Source organism: Microcaecilia unicolor, chromosome 7 (genome assembly GCF_901765095.1).
Source record: "Microcaecilia unicolor chromosome 7, aMicUni1.1, whole genome shotgun sequence".
In the NCBI taxonomy this organism is placed as follows: domain Eukaryota; kingdom Metazoa; phylum Chordata; class Amphibia; order Gymnophiona; family Siphonopidae; genus Microcaecilia; species Microcaecilia unicolor.
The window spans coordinates 114,007,111-114,026,029 of NC_044037.1; the positions used below are offsets into that span (position 1 = coordinate 114,007,111).

At 42.0% G+C, this 18,919-nt stretch overlaps 1 protein-coding gene across 1 annotated transcript in view; it reads right to left on the reverse strand.

Annotated features, from left to right (window-relative positions):
• LOC115474718 (microfibril-associated glycoprotein 4-like) overlaps positions 1-18,919 on the reverse strand; it is a 57,546-nt gene that overhangs the window by 35,207 nt on the left and 3,420 nt on the right. The window contains exon 2 of the mRNA XM_030210343.1: positions 13,199-13,286. Coding sequence (XP_030066203.1) covers positions 13,199-13,286 — 88 coding nt within the window. The remainder of the gene's footprint in view (positions 1-13,198; positions 13,287-18,919) is intronic.

Sequence of the window (18,919 nt, forward strand, 5' to 3'; positions counted from 1 at the left end):
TATGTACATAGGTTTCAGAGCACATGTACAGGGAAAACAGTCAGGACAAGGGGAAGCAGCAGGAAGGAAGATGTGCTCAGATTTCTTCCTAGTGGTTGGAACAAAAACAGCGGAGACGGCAGAATGCGTCAATATCTTTAAACGTAAACTTTCAATCGACTTAACATGGGCTGCATCAGGAGTCTAAAAATCTAAATCAAATGTACACTGCAGTCAAATAAATGAACAATACATAATAATAAGAACAATAAGAACAGAGGAGTCCCACAGGCAAGTGAAATAATATTAGGAATGACATTACCCATAAAAACACAAAAGAAATGACAAAAATTAAAATGTTCAAATATTTCTAAAACAAATCTCCCATCTGTAAAACATTTACACATAAAGGACTAGATTCTGTATATCACACTTAAAAAAATCAGTGCCAAAATGAAATTCGCTTAAGAGTATTCTATAAAGTGCACCTTAGTTTAGGCATATTTTATAGAATAAGCCTAAGGTTCCACATAGTTTATAGAATACATCGTGCTGGTCCATGTGACTTAATTTAGTCATAGCCAATTATGCCAAATAAAACGTGGCATAAATACCGATGTCCAAATTATGCACAGACTGGATGTATTCTATAATAATGCACATAAATTTTAGAACTGTCTATGACCCGCCCATGGCCATTCCCACTTTTCAACTATCAGGTTTATTTTGGAAAGGGATTGCCGGCGATCTTCCGACACAAATTGGGAGATCGCCGGCGATCTCTCAATCCCGGCCAAATAGGTATTATCGAAAGCCGATTTTGGCCGGCCCCAATTGCTTTTTCATTGCAGCGCCGGCTAACCTTCAAGGGGGCGTGTTGGTAGGGTAGCGAAGGCAGGAAGGGGGCGGAGCGGGCGGGGTTACGAGATGGCCGGCTTCACCTTATTATGAAAAAAAAACTCCGGCTCGAACGAGTATTTCGCCGGGCGGACTTGGTCCATGGTTTTTTAGGACCAAGTCCCAAAAAAGAACCCCAACTGACCAGATGACCACTGGAGGGAAGCGGGGATCACGTCCCCTTACTCCCCAAGTAGTCACCAACCCCCTCCCACACAAAAAATTTTTTTTAACATTTTTTGCCAGCCTATATGCCAGCCTCAAATGTCATACCCAGCTCCCTGACAGCAGTATGCAGGTCCCTGGAGCAGTTTTTAGTGGGTGCACTGCACTTCAGGCAGGTGGACCCAGGCCCACCCCCCCCCCCCACCTGTTAAACTTGTGGTGGTTAATGTTGAGCCCTCCAAAAAAACCCCAAAACCCACTGTACCCATATGTAGGTGCCCCCCTTCACCCCTTAGGGCTATGGTAATGGTGTAGACTTGTGGGCAGTGGGTTTTGGGGGGATTTGGGGGGGCTCAGCACACAAGGGAAGGATGCTATACACCTGGAAGCTAAGTGCCCCCTAGGGTGCCCGGTTGGTGTCCTGGCATGTCACGGGGGCCAGTGCACTACAAATGCTGGCTCCTCCCAAGGCCAAATGCCTTGCATTTCGCCGGGTTTGAGATGCTTGGGTCTGGTTTCCATTATGGCTGAAAATCAGACCCAGCCATCTCATCTAAACCCGGCGATCCTATTCTAAACCCGGTCAGCGATTTAGCTGGCGCCAAGCGTATTTCGAAAATACACTTGGCTCCGCCCGCTTACGGCGCCAGGCCCGAAGATGGCCGGCCATCAATTTCGCTGGCGCCGTTCGATTATTCTCCTCTATGTGACTTACAATTTATGCATTCCATGTTACAGAATATGTTTAGCAAGTTTACGTGTAAATTCTAATTAATGCCAATTAATGATGATAATTGGTTAACATCGAATTATCAGCATTGATTAGCTTGTTAACCAATTAAGTTATGTGCATTGCTAAATCTCAGCATGATATATAGAATCCAGGGGAAAATGTTCAGAGACACATGATAATAAGTCACACAATGAATTGAACTACAGTGGACTGTTAAACAGTTAATAATATTAATTTAAACTAACATTTTTTGACTTTTCCAAGCATTAAAATCTTAGTAAACCAACCTCTAAAATGCTAATGTCATGGTGCAACATTACCAATATAGGGCTAGATGCTATATATGGTGCCGTAAAAATCCACACTGAAAAAAATACACCTAGGCGTATTCTATAAACTACTAAATCTAGTCACGGGAATTTATGCCAAGTAGAACTTGGTGTAATTGCCAGCAACTATAACACTGTGCATAATTTTTTTTAGATACACCCATGATCTGCCCATTCCACGCTTAGCAAGTTGTGCATGTAAATTCTAATTAAAGCCAATTAGTGTAAATAATTCTTGTTAACTGGCAATTCTCAGCGCTGATTGGCTTGTGAAGATAATTAAGTTGTGCACGCAATACAGAATACGTTCTGAATTGCGCATACAACTCAAATCACATTATATAGAATCTGGGGATTAGCGCCTATCTATTAAAATTGAAAACAATAAAAGCTCAATCAACATTAGATGCAAAACCTGAAAATGTAATTTGTCAAAGCAAAAAATATCTGATAAATATCTTGTAATATTGAATAATTTTTGTAGGGTGCTAATGCGCTCCACCAGCAAACAACCAGAACCTATCAAACATGGATAATGTTGAGCACGTGACGTGAGCAGTCCAGGAGCAGGAAAGGAAAGAGAATAGCAAAAGGAGATAAGGAGAAAAAAGATAGAGAGGAAAGAAAAACAGAAAGGGAAAGAAAGGAGGAAGGAAATAGACGGGGAAAAAAGGGAAGGAAGGGAGAGAGGAAGTGGGAAGGGAGAGGGGAAAGGGTGAAGGAAGGGAAGGGGAGAAAAAGGAGGGGGTGGTAAGGTGTGGAAGGAAGGGGGGAGGAAGGAAGGAGAAAAAGAGGGGGGAAAAGTCCCATAAGTGAACCATACTGAAAAAAGGTCTCAAATATCAAAAATCTTTTCAATTTGCAAAAAGGAGAAGGTAAACCATAGTGAACCATAATGAAAAAAGATCCTTTCAATCTGCAAAGGGCAGAAAAGACACCCATTGCTGAGATATTACAGATCACAAAAAAACCCCCAAGAAACCCTAAACACACAATTTCCCAGGAGAATACTCATGCATGGGAAGATGCAAAAAAACACAATCAAAATTACATACTTTACACTGCACTTTTAATCTCCCCGGCAAAGGGAGCTATCTTAGCATATAAAGAAGTAATTAGCAAAGGAAATATTAAACTAAGAACAAGTCTTACTAATAGTGTATCAAAAATAGCGAGTCCTGTTCTGTCCTCCGACAGCCTTCCACTAGTCTATAGTGTGACCCTAAAATGTGTTTAATGCCTTTACTGTTATCCTCACTGCAAAGATATGTGAGCAATGCATTGAGTGTAATGTAGTTTCACAGGTAATGCAGCCACACCTGCCTGTCTTTATAAGAACTGTTACTATTGGTCTAAGCTGCTGCCTAGACCTCTTCTCTTTCTCAGTCAAGCTTGGCTCCTTTGTCTACCTGCTCTCCAGTGCCGTAGCGAGGGCAGCTGACACCCGGGGCGGGTCGCCGCTGTGCACCCCCACCCCGGGTGCAGCACGGCGCACCCCCCCCCTCCAGAGCGCATTGTTACTGCCATATGAAAGCGGGAGGCGGGCGGGAGGGCCGATCTGCCCCGAGTGCACGTCGCTGGGAGCTGCGTCGGCTCCGCTGGTTCCCTGCTCTCTCTGCCCCGTAACAGGAAGTAACCTGTTCCGGGGCAGAGGGAGCAGGGAACCAGCGGAGCTGACACCCCCCCAGCGGCGTGCACCCGGGGCGGACCGCCCCACCATCCCCCCTTCCTACGCCACTGCTGCTATCATTTCCTGGTCATTCTTACTATCTCTGTCCTGAAAGGTCAGCCAGGTATGACCTTTCCTTCCAATCGAGGATTGTCCTCTAGGACCACCCTTGCTACCTGATGGCAGGCTCTGTCCCCATTGGTCTCTTTACCCCCTCCTCCCTGGGCCTTCTTGGCCTCTCTCTCCCTCTCTTCATGAGGCATTCTCCATTTTGCTTCAGACAGCATTTGTCCTGCTAAACTCCCTGGAAAGAACTTGTTTTTTTACCTTGAATATATCTTCTTAATGAGATATTGCACTTTCCAGTCACCCAACTCTGAGCTACTTCTACCTATTCAACTATTTTCCCACCTCTGCAATACAGCTGCCTTTCTTCAGATTTCTACGTCCAACCGCTGATACAGCTCTCAAAATTACGGAGTCTCTGTGCCCTGGGGCAACACTTCTGAACATCTGACTGTGAGTAAATTATCTATATGTATGCAATAAAGGAAACTTCAGAAAATAAAGAGACTTCAGGTCTCTGCTGGTGCGCCAAGGTTATACTTCAATATATTGAGACTTTACAGTTAACAAGTCTTAAGAGGCTTGACAAGTCCTTACCCCCAAAGCACTTTCCCTCCAATAGTTTCAGATTATGGCAAAAAGACTCCACGCATGCTCAAAAGAATCTATAAATGCATTTCACAATGCACCATGCTGTGCGTGATTGATAACTTGAATAAATATCAAGAACCAGATTCCCAATCTGCTGTTCTCAAGCGCTGCCCAAATCAAATCTCTTTTCAAAGTGATAGTCACTTATTCCCATAACAAAAATTTTAAGGAAAAACTTGTGCCTCAGCTTTACCGGAACTGCTGCACAGAAGAATTGTTCATCATGGATATTCCCATTTGGGTCATGTTTTATGAATTGCATGGCCTTCAAAATGGACCTGACATGGGCCATGTTTCGGTGATAGTGCCTGCTTCAGGAGTCCAATATACAAGATCTGAGCCAGAAAAATAGAAACATACAAGAGTAAAAACATATGGATGATGAAATAAGAGAATCACATAAATATAAAAGTATAAAAACTCATATAAATTCAGACAGGACCATGCAATGTGTACACATGGTAAACCAACTCTCAAAAAACAAAAAATTCCTAACTTCACTGGTAGAAATCCTGACTGGAATAAATCAAAACCAGGAAAATGTACTAATACAATCAGAAACTTTAATATATTAAGAGGAGCACCCTCACAGATTTAGACACCCTTGTGGTAGTCCGTCAAGACCACTATTGGATGAAACAGCACTTCATTCATTGCAGTCTTTCTTCATGATTATGAAGCGATTACATCAACAGAGCCCTTAGCGTCAGGTCGCACCAACGCAGGGCTCATAAGATAAGTGATGAGTTCTTAAAGTTTTTTGAACTGTATCTTCTTTGTTATGAAAGCTGCCTAATATGGTTAAAATTGTAATGCATTTGATTGATCAGTGTTCAGGGTGCACAATTGCACAATCGCACTAAGCACAAAATAGCACATTATTGCACAATACCACAACAAGAGTGAGCGACCCAATGAATGAAGTGCTATGTTTCACCCAATAGTGGTCTTGATGGACTACCACGTGGGTATCTAAATCTCTGAGGTTGTTCCTTTTAACATATTAAAGTTTCTGATTGTATTAGTACATTTTCCTGGTTTTGATTTATTCCAGTCAGAATTTTTACCAGTGAAGTTAGGGATTTTTTGTTTTTTGAGAGTTGCTTTACCATGTGTAGACATTGCATGGTCCTGTCTGAATTTATATGAGTTTTTATAATTTTATATTTATGTGATTCTCTTATTTCATCATCCATATGTTTTTACTCATGTATGTTTCTATTTTTTTGGCTCAGATCTTGTATATTGGACTCCTGAAGCAGGCACTATCACCGAAACATGGCCCATGTCAGGTTCATTTTGAAGGTCATACAATTTATTGCATGATTGCATGTCAACTCATTTATTAAAGGTTTTTAAAAAATAACTTTGGCTACACCCAGGTCCTTGGTCATCTCCACTGTTCAGCTGCTGCTTGTAAATCCATACTGCATGTTCTAATGTGCAATCTGTTTCAGGCAGGAAATTCTTTTATTGAATTACTCAGATTCATTGCCAATTTAGGGCTCCTTTAACAAAGCTGCAGTAGTGATTACTGCATGCTGAATGTGACGAAGCCCATATGAACCGAATGGGCTTTGTTGCATTGGGGCTTTGTTGCATTTGGCGCACCGCTAGCGTGGCTTTGTAAAAGTAGCCCTTTGTTGGCACCACTGAATATGCACAGTAAGTTGAAACATCCAAATTAGACATTCCAAGTTATACCAGCTATTTGTGGGGCCCTTTTACTAGGTTGCATAGGCACCTACGCATGCCCAACATGTGTCAATTTTGAGTTACTACCTGGCTACCATGTGGCCCTTGTGGTAATTTCACTTTTGACACGTCCACTATGCGCACCGGAAAATAATTTTTATTTTTTGGCATGCAGCAGAAACCAGGCAGTAATCGTCATTCTACGTGCATAGATGATTACCATATGGTTACTGCGTGAGACCTTACTGCTAAGTCAATGGCTGGCGGTAAGGTCTCAGATCCAAAATGGACACACACCAATTTTTATTTTGCCGCATGTCCATTTTTGGCAAAAATTTTAAAAAGGCCTTTTTTACTGGCGCGCTGAAAAATGGATCTGCGTGCGCCTACACTAGCGTAGCCCATTATTCAGCGCACCTAAGTAAAAAGGCCCCTGTGTGTTTCACCTAGATGTTTAGTTGAGATGCTTAGTAGTTGAATATTGGGCCACTTAGATATATAGATTAGACATCTAAATGGAGTCATGCTCGAAACATCCCAAACCACATCCCCTTTTAGGATGGTTAACATTAGCCATATACAAGCTTTCGAAGGGGTAGCCGTGTTAGTCTGATATAACAAAAATTGCAGAGGCAGATGGCACCTGACAGGCTAACCAACTTATTGATTAGCCTGTAAGCAGCAACCTCTTGTCAGTTTTGAACACCAAAATATAGAAGATAAAACTGTGTATCACTCAATATTCTATCTTCAAAAAAATCTTGCAAAATGTAATTCAATATAAAAATTTAAATATAAGGTGAAGTTGCTCAGTAACAAAATGTTCTACTTCAATCAAAAGAACTAGTGATACTTTGCAACCACCATAGCACCTGAATTCACCAGATGCAGATAAATACAAAACTGAATAGAGAGTCAAAGTCAAGATCAAAATAAAAATAAATAATTTCACAAACTACAGTACTTTTCTTGTTCTTAATTCTGTGTAAAACTCTGAACACTGAAGTCTGAAGATACTGCTTCTGTGAAATTGAAACTACAAAGCAATAAGGGCTAGATACCTCATATAAATATCACAAAATTATATCCATCCAGTATGCTTCAAAATAAAGAGATGTTAAACCTCTCTCCTCTTGTCAAATGATTTATTTGTATTTATCTGCATTTGGTGAATACAGGTGCTATAAAGTGGAATGGAGGAGTGGCCTAGTGGTTAGGGTGGTGGACTTTGGTCCTGAGGAACTGAGTTCAATTCCCACTTCAGGCACAGGCAGCTCCTTGTGACTCTGGGCAAGTCACTTAACCCTCCATTGCCCCAGGTACAAATAAGTACCTGTATACAATATGTAAGCCACATTGAGCCCACCATGAGTGGGAAAGTGCAGGGTACAAATGTAACAAAAAAAATAAAGGTTGCAAAGTTCTTTTGATTGAACTAGAGCACTTTTTACTGAGCACCTTCACAGTAGTAACCGCCATCTTGGGGAATGGGGTGTGGCTATGACATCACTTCCTATAACATCACCAAAAGGGGCACAGTTTAGGGTGGGGTTATGGAAAAAGAGGGCAGGGTTTGGAACAGAGTTATGCAAATGAGGTGGGGCAAGAGGTGTGTTTATGCAAAAGAAGCAGAGCTTGGATGGGGCTATGACATCACATCTGATGGTGTTATCAAAGGGGGCAGGGTATCGGCATGAGGAGTGGGTAGAGCATGGGTGGGGCTTGGGCATATTTTCACTTCAGACTGATAACCCAGAAGTAGACATGTCACCTGTGAAAATCAATTAGTTTGACAAATGCCAATGAGATACACTACTGTGGAACAGCTGTAGATTGCGTATTAGCACTTTCAAGTTAAGTGTTTGTTTTCTAATTTTTAAAAGTTTGAATTGAAACGTTTTACACTAAGAGGCCCTTTTTCAAAGTGGCGGTAAGCCCAATGCAGGCTTACTGCAAGCTAATCTGGAGCAACCGCCAGCCCAATGCGGGTGCTGGCGGTACCTCCAGCCCCAGCATGCACCATTTCCCATGCTGGGGAAAATAGGGTTGTCATTTTTAGCACAGTGCAACCCAGCGGTAATTGGGCAGCACCACGCGCTACCCAGTTACCACCGGGTTAGCATGGGAGCCTTTTTTGCCACCTCAATGGGTGGTGATAAGTGCTCCCTCCTGTATAGCCATGCGGTAAGAGCAATCTTACCGCATGGCCATGGCTATTTTCAGCCCTTTTTACCTGCTGCAGTAAAAAGGGCCACAGCATGTAGCAAAAACAGCCCCTGGCCCCCCGCTGCTAGTGCAGGGCCCTTTTTACCGCAGCTTGGTAAAAGGACCCCTAATGGAGGCTTTTTTTTTAGCCTAGGATGACAGTGAGAACTCCATTACTCCTGAAGCAGTATTGTTTATTTGGAGTCTGTTGAGGCTTTATCCTCCTATAAAAATGTTTTGCTGCATAAGAGCTTATTTATATTACTTAACCACATTGAGAGGGGGATTACTATTATATTTGTTTTTTGGTGCAGGACGTCAGCATGCAACAGAACGAAGACATTTTTGCACTGACTGCAGGACGAAGAGGACGTCGGCTGGCGGGGATTGGGGTCCCCCACCAGCAAAAGCAAAGGTAGGGGGCTGCGGGGGAGGGTTTGCGGTGGGAGGGGGGTCGAGAGGGCGAGAGGTTGTGAAAGGTGGCAGCGGGTCAGCAATGGGAGGGTCGGCAATGGCGGGGGGGGGTCAGCGGCGCCAGGGGAGAGGCAAAATGTGCCCCCTCCCCTCGGGCTCTGGACTCCCCTCCCACCGAAGTCTGGCTACGCCCCTGGGTACAGCTAATACAAATATACAACAATAAACAAAAGGAAGTACATCTGAACCTTGGTGATCATTTGGCAATCTACCAAAAAACATTGTTAGGCAAGTCATTTTACGGTTGCCATTAAACACAGGATTTCTGATACAGTATTTTTAGGCACATAATTCCATGGAGTATGTTCAGTGTTCATTTTAGCATCAGTAACAGAGGTTTGGGGAGGGGAATGACAGCTGGTGCAGTTGCACCAGAGCAACATAATGAAGGGATCCTTCCCTGCTGTGTTCAAAAGCGCCGCCTCCAACTGTTCCTTTATTGCTGACACAGTTGTCACCAGTGCTTTTTTTGTAGGAAAAAAGGTGCCGGTACTCATTATTGGCGAAGTCACCACATATGACTCCACCCCTATTATAGCCACACCCACATTAGCCATACCCCTTATACCAGCCATGGCGCATATAAACAGACATCATTGAAAATATTATACTAGTATAAGAGAAAAAAATAACGTGATTTTTTTTCATTATAAATAAATTCTGGAAGCTGTTTCAGCTCCAGTATACCCCTCTCATCCATGTGCAGCGATTCTCCTCTGCCCCCTATCCTCCCCTGCCATCCATGTCTAGCGATTCTCCTCTCCCCTGCCCTCCCATCCATGTCCAGCTATTATTCTCTCTCCCCTGCCCTCCCCTCCCATCCATGTCCAGTGATTCTTCTCTGCCCCCTGTCCTCTCCTGCCATCCATGTCCAGCGATTCTCCTCTCCTCTCCCCTCCATGTCCATTGATTCTCCTCTCTCCCCTGCCCTCCCCTCCCATCCATGTCCAGCATGTCTCCTCTCTCCCCTGCCCTCCCCTCTCATCCATGTCCAGAGATTCTCCTCTGCCCCCTGTCCTCCCCTGCCATCCATGTCCAGCATATCTCTCTCCTGACCTCCCCTCTCATCCATGTCCAGCGATTCTCTTCTGCCTCCTGTCCTCCCTGCCATCCATGTCCAGCGATTCTCCTCTCCCCTGCCCTCCCCTCCCATTCATGTCCAGCAATTCTCTCTTCCCTGCCCTCCCCTCCCATCCATGTCCAGCATGTTTCCTCTCTCCTCTGTCCTCTCCTCCTATCCATGTCCAGCAATTCTCTCTTCCCTGCCTTCCCCTCAAATCCATGTCCAGCTATTCTCCTTTCTCCCCTGCCTTCCCCTCCATGTCCAGCAATTCTCCTCTCTCCGCTGCCCTCCGTCCCCTCCATGTCCAGCGATTCATTCAAACCCCAGCCCCACCACCCTCCCTCAGCTCCCCCCCTTCCTCAGCTTTCCTTGAAATCTTTAATATACCTGAAGTCGCAGCGAACCGGCAGTAAAAACAGCTGGCAGGCAGGCAGGCTTGCCTCATTGTTGCTTCCCTTCCTTCTCAGTGTATCCCGCCCTCGCGGAAAGGAAATTACATCAGAGGAAGGCGGGACACACTGAGAGGGAAGGGAAGCGATGAGGAGGCAAGCCTGCCTGCCTGCCAGCTGTTTTTACTGCCGGTTCGCTGCGACTTCGGGTAAATTAAAGATTTCAAGGAAAGTCAGGGAGCTGAGGGAGGGCGGGGGGAGCACGGGTGCACGAACGGAAGGGAGCGGGCAGGTGAGCCGGACCTCACAAAAAAGGTGCCGGTATGCCGTACCGGTGTGTACCGGCACAAAAAAAACACTGGTTGTCACCACCCTAAGGATTTAAACAACACTGCCACATCCGGTCCACCCCACCCCACCCCAGCTACGTCCCACTTTAGCCTCCTCAAAAATCTGGGTCACCAACTGCCTATGCGGATTTTAACTCTCTCCTCTCCTCTCAACCCTTCTGCCTTGCACTGATGCCTATTTTTAAAAAGTGTGCTCCCCCTGGCTATGCCTCTGTTGCATACACTTTCCTTTTGAAAAATTACCAAAACCTATATAAGGAAAAATATGCAGGCACTTCTCATGCATGTGCAGTTATAAAATTATCCTCTTAACTTCTGGGCATTAGTACAGCAGTCTTTCTCCTTGTGGTCACTGAGCATTGGCAGTAAAAATCAAGAGACTAAAAAGGGATGGTAGGTAGGGTTTTCCACCTGTGCTATTGCTTCTGCCTCTCGCTTTCTTGATCAAGCCAAATCTGTGCTTCTACTATTCCTAGATCTGTCTGCTGCTTTTGATTTTGTTGATCATCGCATCCCTTTTCTCTGACTTCAGTCTATCAGCATCTCAGGTACAGTTTTAAATTGTTTTATTTTCATATCTAGATAACCAACAGTATGCAGTATTTCATGATAATAATCATCTCTCTTCTCCATACAGTCCAGCCTGTGGCATTCATTCCACATGGATCGATCTTGTCTCCAACACTTTTCAACATATTCTTGGCTCCTCTGTTAGCCTTAGTACAATTGCTAGGCTTACTGCATACGTTTATGTTGATGACATCCAAGTACTTATCCTGTTAGATACGTGCACATCCCTTGAAATTGCTACAGTTAATCAAAATCCTAGCTTTCAGGTTGGCTCAAGGATAACAAACTGGTTCTAAATCCTACAAAGTCAAAAGTAGTATTCTTCCAACATAGAATGAGCTCTCTTTTACCTATAATTTCTCTTACTAATACATTAGTCCACCAAATTGAGACTGTCTGAATTCTCTGGATACTTGTTGACTCAAACCTTTCGTTTATTCCACAGATTTCTCAGGTTGTCAAATGCTCTTTCTACAAATTACGACTTATATGCTCAGTTCGCTCTTTACTTTTGCCAAATGCGCTTAATATATGAGTTCACTGCTTGGTTATTTTGCATTTAGACTATTGTAATTCATTGTATAAAGGTCTTTGAGTCAAAGATATATGCCGCTTACAGATTATTCAGAACCCTACTATTTGTCTCCTCACTAATTCACATAAATATGACAATGTTACCCCATATCTCAAAGAAGCTCATTGGTTCCCTATTAATCATCATATCACCTACAAACTTGCATTACTTGTCTTCAAAATACTACAGGCTGAACCTCTTCATCTCTTCTGCCATCTTATTCCTTATAGCCCTGCATGCACACTTCATTCAGCACAACAAAATCAATTAGTGGTGCCATGTCATTGAGAAATAACCCATGATCACACTAAAGATGTCATATTTACTGTGCAAGGGCCATATATTTGGAATTCACTCCCAGCTTCTATTTGTCTTCAGACATCATTGAATCAATTTAAAAATTGACCCCAAAACGTACCTTTTCAAAGATGCATATAGTACTACTACTACTTAACATTTCTAGAGCGCTACTAGGGTTACGCAGCGCTGTACAAATGAACAAAGAAGGACAGTCCCTGCTCAAAGGAGCTTGCAATCTAAAGGACGAAATGTCAAGTTGGGGCAGTCTAGATTTCCTGAGTAGAGGTGTAGTGGTTAGGTGCCGAAGGTGACATTGAAGAGGTGGGCTTTGAACAAGGATTTGAAGATGGGCAGGGAGGGGGCCTGGCGTATGGGCTCAGGGAGTTTGTTCCATATATATAGACGAGTGTCTATCGGCAGTAAATGGTCCAGAAGGAACTTTGGAAGATACTTGTAGCTCTCCCTCTCATTCTTTCCTCCCCTTTCTGTCCTATTTATTATTATAGCTCTCCCCTTGCCCTAATAGATGTGTCTGACTTTCTTCTTTCATTACTTTGTCTCCTTTTGATCATAATTTAGATTGTAAGCCATCCCAAAGGCTGTCCAAAGGGTGGGATAGTAAACTTATAAGAAACTTAATAAACTTGAAACTTATCACTTAGTTTGTACTGCCTGCAGTGCTGGCAGAAAATACAGGGAACCTAGAGAAGCTGGAAACATGGTTGGTGAGTTTCTAACTGTGTCTATGGTGCTTAAGGTTCTTCTTTTCACCAGGCCCCCTTAAGATATTAGCCCCCCCCCCCCCCCCAGAAATGAGGGAGGTGTGAAGATGTCTCTACTGTTATGTGGTATTGTCTTTGGTGGTAGTGAGATCAGCTTTACGACTGCCACAGTAGCAATGCAGCAGGTCTGAGGATGTGTGTGGATGTGCTGCAACAGGGCCCCTTTTAGTCAGGGGTCCTGGTATATTGTACTGTCTGCACCAGTGTTGTTGACAGCCCTGGTGGCAACAGGAAGGGAAAATACATGTTTGATGAGAGGTACAAAATTTGACTATCAACCCCTAAATTGAAAGGGATAAAGTGTTACCTTTCTGATGTGCCTTAGGTGCCTGCAAGGTTGCTATGTCCACAGTTATCAAGATGAGGAGGAGCCAGAAGAAATGGACAATGGAGATCTGAGAATGCACAAAACTCAGGTTAGCAATTATACCTTTAAAATATTAAATAGATGGATTTTATGTAAAAGCCTGTCATACAATGGCCTAGAGAATTTTTAGGGATAATTTCCTGTCCTAGACTGCAGTTCAAAGGTTGAGGTAAAAGAAAAGCAGACAAAGGGTGGAAGTAAAACCAAATCCAAATGACCAGCCCAAACAGGAGAGTAAGAGCTTCAAAATAAGTTTATTAGGACCCAATATAGTCCATGTTTCGGCAACAAGCCTTCTTCAGGGGTCTAAGAACATAAAATTTAATATAAGAATTTTATGATTTTATGAATTAATTTTTGTATTCTTATATTAAATTTTATGTTCTTAGACCCCTGAAGAAGGCTTATTGCCGAAAAATGGACCGTGTTGGGTCCTAATAAACTTGTTTTGAAGCTCTTACTCTCCTGTTTGGGCTGGTCATTTGGATTTGGTTTTACTTCCACCCTTTGTCTGCTTTGCTTGCGTTTCTGTGGAAGATGTGGACCCCCACCCTCTTCTTCCTGTTTCCATGAGGTAAAAGAAAACCACACAGGGATTTGCACTAGAAATAAATGAAACCCCTTCCGCCATATTAAAACATAAATCACTTTTAATAATCCACATCCACATTCCAATTCCCAGTGTGCTTAAAAAGTCAGGAGAAATATGTATGCAAAAGCTACTATCATTATATATTGTCTTGAAATATGCAAAATGCCACTGATTTGTGTTGGATTATTTGTAGTAAATAATTAGCAGATTTTAGTACACACAGCTTCAGCTTTAGAAATGTTAATTTCTTTCTTCATCTCTCTCTCATTCACCCCAGAATAATTCACTGCTGAGTCACTTTAAAGTTGAAGTAACAAAACATCTGTTTACTCACAGTTTGTAGTTAGATTATAATCAGACAGGCTTATATATACATATTACTATACATTTGTCTTATCAGCTCCTTCCATGTGCTTAGATGGTAATGGATGCTCACACCACCATAGATCCTCTCAGGTTAGGAGAGATCATGAGCTCCATGTGCTCCATGTGCTGCATGTGCTGCATCTATCCCCCACAGGAAGTTGCATAGGTGTGTGACCTCTCTAAGTAATTCACATCAGAGGTCACAGAGTAATCACAGAGAAATAATAGGTGACAGGCAATGCATGTAAAATACAATTACATTCCAACAAACCCCTTCTCATGCATAACTGTCATGCAATTATTTATTCATACAAAGTCCAAGCTTTATACGCAGATTCACAAAATGTTCTCTGGGTAACGGTTTGGTCATGATGTCAGCTGTCATCTCACTGGTGTGACAATAGTGTAGACTGATGACCCCTTCTTTCACCAACTCTCGCACGTTGTGGTATTTCGTTGCGATGTGCTTGGTGCGTGACTGAACCTTGTCATTCTGTGACAGTCGGATGCAGCTCTGATTATCTTCCATTATCTGGATTGGTCTCTGTTCAGCTATTCCGAAATCCAGCAAAAGTTTTTCAATCCACATCAGTTCTCTGCACGCTTCCGATACGGCCACGTATTCAGCTTCTGTAGAAGACAGACTCACAATACTTTGTTTATGACTGGCCCATGAAATTTGTACATTTCCATACATAAACACATATCCACTTGTGGATTTATAATCAGAATGATCCCCTGCCCAATCTGAATCACAGTAACATATTAGTTTTGGATTACTATTGGCTGAAATCTTTAATTTACAATCAATGGTACCCTTTAAATACCTTACCATCCTTTTAACTGCAGTCCAATCTGATTTGGTAGGTGAGCTGACCCTTCTGCTCAAAATTCCTACTGCATTTGCTATATCAGCCCTGTATGTGGTAGCTAGATATAAAAGCTTACCTATGGCTGATCTATATTGGATGTTATCTGGTAAAGGTTCTCTTACTGTTTCATCCTTCAGAAAATCAGTGATCATGGGAGTGCTTACAACTTGGGCATCTTGCATACCTAAACTTTCAATAAGCTCATTTATTTTCTGCTTCTGGCTTAGAAGATAAGAACCATCATTTTGTTTCTCAATTTCTATACCAAGATAGTATGACACATTACCCAGTTCTTTTATCTCAACATTGAGGTTTAAACACTTTACAATGTCCTTGTACTCTTGCTCACTTTTGCTTGCAATGAGCAGATCATCAACAAAAGCTAAAATGTATGCATATTGTCCATTTCTGCACCTAGTGTACAAACATTTATCTGCTTCACCTTGCTTAAATCCTAAATTTGTCAATATTTCATGCAATTTATCATTCCAACATTTTGCACTTTGCTTTAATCCATAAAGACCTTTGTTTAATTTACACACTAGCTGTCTTTGTTTTGTATTTATGAAACCTGTTGGTTGTTCCATGTACAAGTCTTCAGTTATTTCTCCATGAAGAAACGCTGTTTTCACATCAATGTGTTTGACTTGCATGCCTTTTGAGACTGCAATGCTCAGAAGTGTTCTTATTGTCGTGTGTTTCACTACAGGTGCAAACACTTCATCAAAATCTTCTCCATATTTTTGAAGATATCCCTTTGCCACTAATCTGGCTTTATACCTTTCCACTTTTCCTTGTGCATTCCTTTTTAACTTGAATACCCATTTGCATCCTATAGCTTTCTTGCCAGGAGGTAATTTTGTAAGAATCCAAGTATTATTTTTATCCAATGCATCAATTTCTTCTTGTGCAGCTTTATGCCATTCAGCAGCTTCTTCTGCTGGCATTTTCTCAATCTCATCCCATGTTAAGGGCTCTTGAGCTTCTGCTGACTTTGTTAGGTAAGACAGTCTTGGGGGTGGAACACCTTTGTTTTCCCTGGATGAGCGTCTGACTACAGGTTGGTCTGACCTTTCCGCATCCTCTAAATCTGAGAGTACTTCTCCAATTGATTCCCCTTCTCCAACTGTACTGTCTTCTTCAATGATCCTTTCTGTGTCTGCTTCCTCTGCCTGTTCCTCGTTAGATACAGGTGAGTTGCTTTCAGACATCTGCCTTGGTATGGCATTTATATACACTGGCATGTCTATTATGGTTCTAGTTTCATATTCTGGATGATAAGGCTCATCTGGGATAATCCAGCCTTTATCAACCCTTTTGTTTTCATCAAAATATGTAACATGTCTTATGCCAACAATGCCAGTTTTCAGATTCAAAATTCTATATCCTTTGTGTCCTGGAGCATAGCCAACTAAAATGCCCCTTTCTGTTGTGGAATCCAGCTTATGCCTTCTTTGCTTTGGTACATGAGCATATGCTGTACTTCCAAATGTTCTTATGTGTGACAGGTTTGGCTTCCTACCATGCCATGTCTCATGTGGTGTGCGCTCAGCGCCTTTAGTTGGCATTCTGTTTTGTAGGTACACTGCTGTGAGAATGGCTTCCCCCCATAGTCTTTTAGGGAGATTGCTATCTGACAGCATACATCTGGTCATTTCCACAAGTGACCTAAATTTTCTCTCTGCAACAGAATTTTGCTCTGGTGTATAAGCTACTGTTGTGATATGCTGAATGCCTTCTTGTTCTAGAAATGTGCGCATGCTTTGTGAAGTGAACTCACCACCATTGTCGGTCTGAAGAACCTTTGGTTTTCTTTCAAATTTATTGCTCACCATGGCTACGTATTTCTTCAGCATGTCTGTGACTTGACTTTTCTCTTTCAGCAAATAGGCCACACAGTATCTAGAGAAATCATCCAAGAATATTAGCACAAATCTGTTATTTCCCAATGATGGGATATTAAACGGTCCACATAAGTCACTGTGTATTAAGTCCAGCACTTTATTACTCCTATTTCCTGTGTATGCAGGAAATGAGGGTCTCACACCTTTTTGAGTAACACAATCTATGCATTTCTCCATTTTACCAGCATCTGCACTTATCTGAATGCCAGTGGCCAGTTGCTTACTGTGAAGATCCTGGATCACCTTAAAATCACGATGTCCCAGGCGGCGGTGCCAGATTTCCAGACTACATTTTCCATCATTCTTCCTTACTTGCGCCAGATGTGAGGCTTCACCTGAAATGTTCAGCTTATAAACATCATTATGCATAAAAGCTTCAGCATACACTTCATCATTTTTAGAGATTGTGCACTTACTGTTTTCAAAATGAATCACAAATCCCTTCTTATCTAATGTAGATACACTAAGCATATTGCAAACTGCTTGGGGAATATACAAGACATCACTTACAGGAATTTCTTTAACTTCATTAGACACTTTGCATTTTAAGAATCCAATACCTTTTGCTTGGATCTTAGCAGTCCCTGCGTTTGCAGTTTTAAGAATACCTTCCTCTGGACACATTTCCTGAAAGAAATCTTTACAATTGGTTAAATGGCATGTGCTCCCTGAATCCAAAATCCAAGTACTTTCATTTGAATTATTATTTACCATAGTCAAAGATTTTTCTGCCATTAGAAAGCCCTTGTGTTTATCTTTGTCCTTCATACATTTCCTGGTTTGAAAATTCTTTAGTTCCATTGGCTTAGGTGAGCTAGAGGGAGTGTTTTGTGTTTCCTTACACCATTTAGATACATGTCCCTCCTTTCCACATGAGTAGCAAATCAGCTTGCCCTTGGGTGGAGTTTCCCATAGCTCCGCCTTCCTCTGTTCTTTGCCAATAAATTTGTTTCATTTCTCTCTGACTTGCTTTGAGAACACATCTCCTCAGAATCATTTATTATGCATTCCTGCCTTAGTTTTGATGTTGCCTGTTCAAAAGATTGCCCTTCAATGGCCTCATTTACAGACCTAAAAACATCAAACTTCTTTGATAGTGAGGTAAAAAGAAATGCTCTTTTCAATGCATCACACATGGGAATTCCAGAAAGTTCTAGCTTTTGAAATGAAGACATAAGATGCATAATGTGATCATTACATTTACTTTTATCCCTTAATTTGGTTTCATTCAACTCTGCCAACCAAATTGGTTGCTGCTTTGCATATGTAGTTGCATACATAGTTCTCAGTTTATATAAAATGTCCTTTGGTGTATCTTTTCCCTCCACTAATATGGCTTGTTTCTCTGAGAGAGCTTCCAAAAGCATGCACTTCACATAATAGTTTGCATTGTCCCATTCAGCCATATTTTCAGCTGTTCTGTCTTGGTCTAAGCATATATCTAATCTTTTTGCTCGAAGGAAACATATGAATCTTAATTCCCACTGCTGATAATTAAACTCAGTTAATCTAGGCACCTTGAGAGAATAGAACAATGGTGAATTTCTTCCCTCAGCCATTTTCTTAGCCTTCTGTCTGCTGTGTGGGGGGAGAGAGAGAGACAGACTGAATCTTTCCTTTAAAACTTAAGAGAAAAATGTGGCCTTTTTTTCTGCCTGGTAATATTTCTCTTCTTTTTCAATTCCTGGACCCTGGGCCCATAACCCTTTTGTTGGATTATTTGTAGTAAATAATTAGCAGATTTTAGTACACACAGCTTCAGCTTTAGAAATGTTAATTTCTTTCTTCATCTCTCTCTCATTCACCCCAGAATAATTCACTGCTGAGTCACTTTAAAGTTGAAGTAACAAAACATCTGTTACTCACAGTTTGTAGTTAGATTATAATCAGACAGGCTTATATATACATATTACTATACATTTGTCTT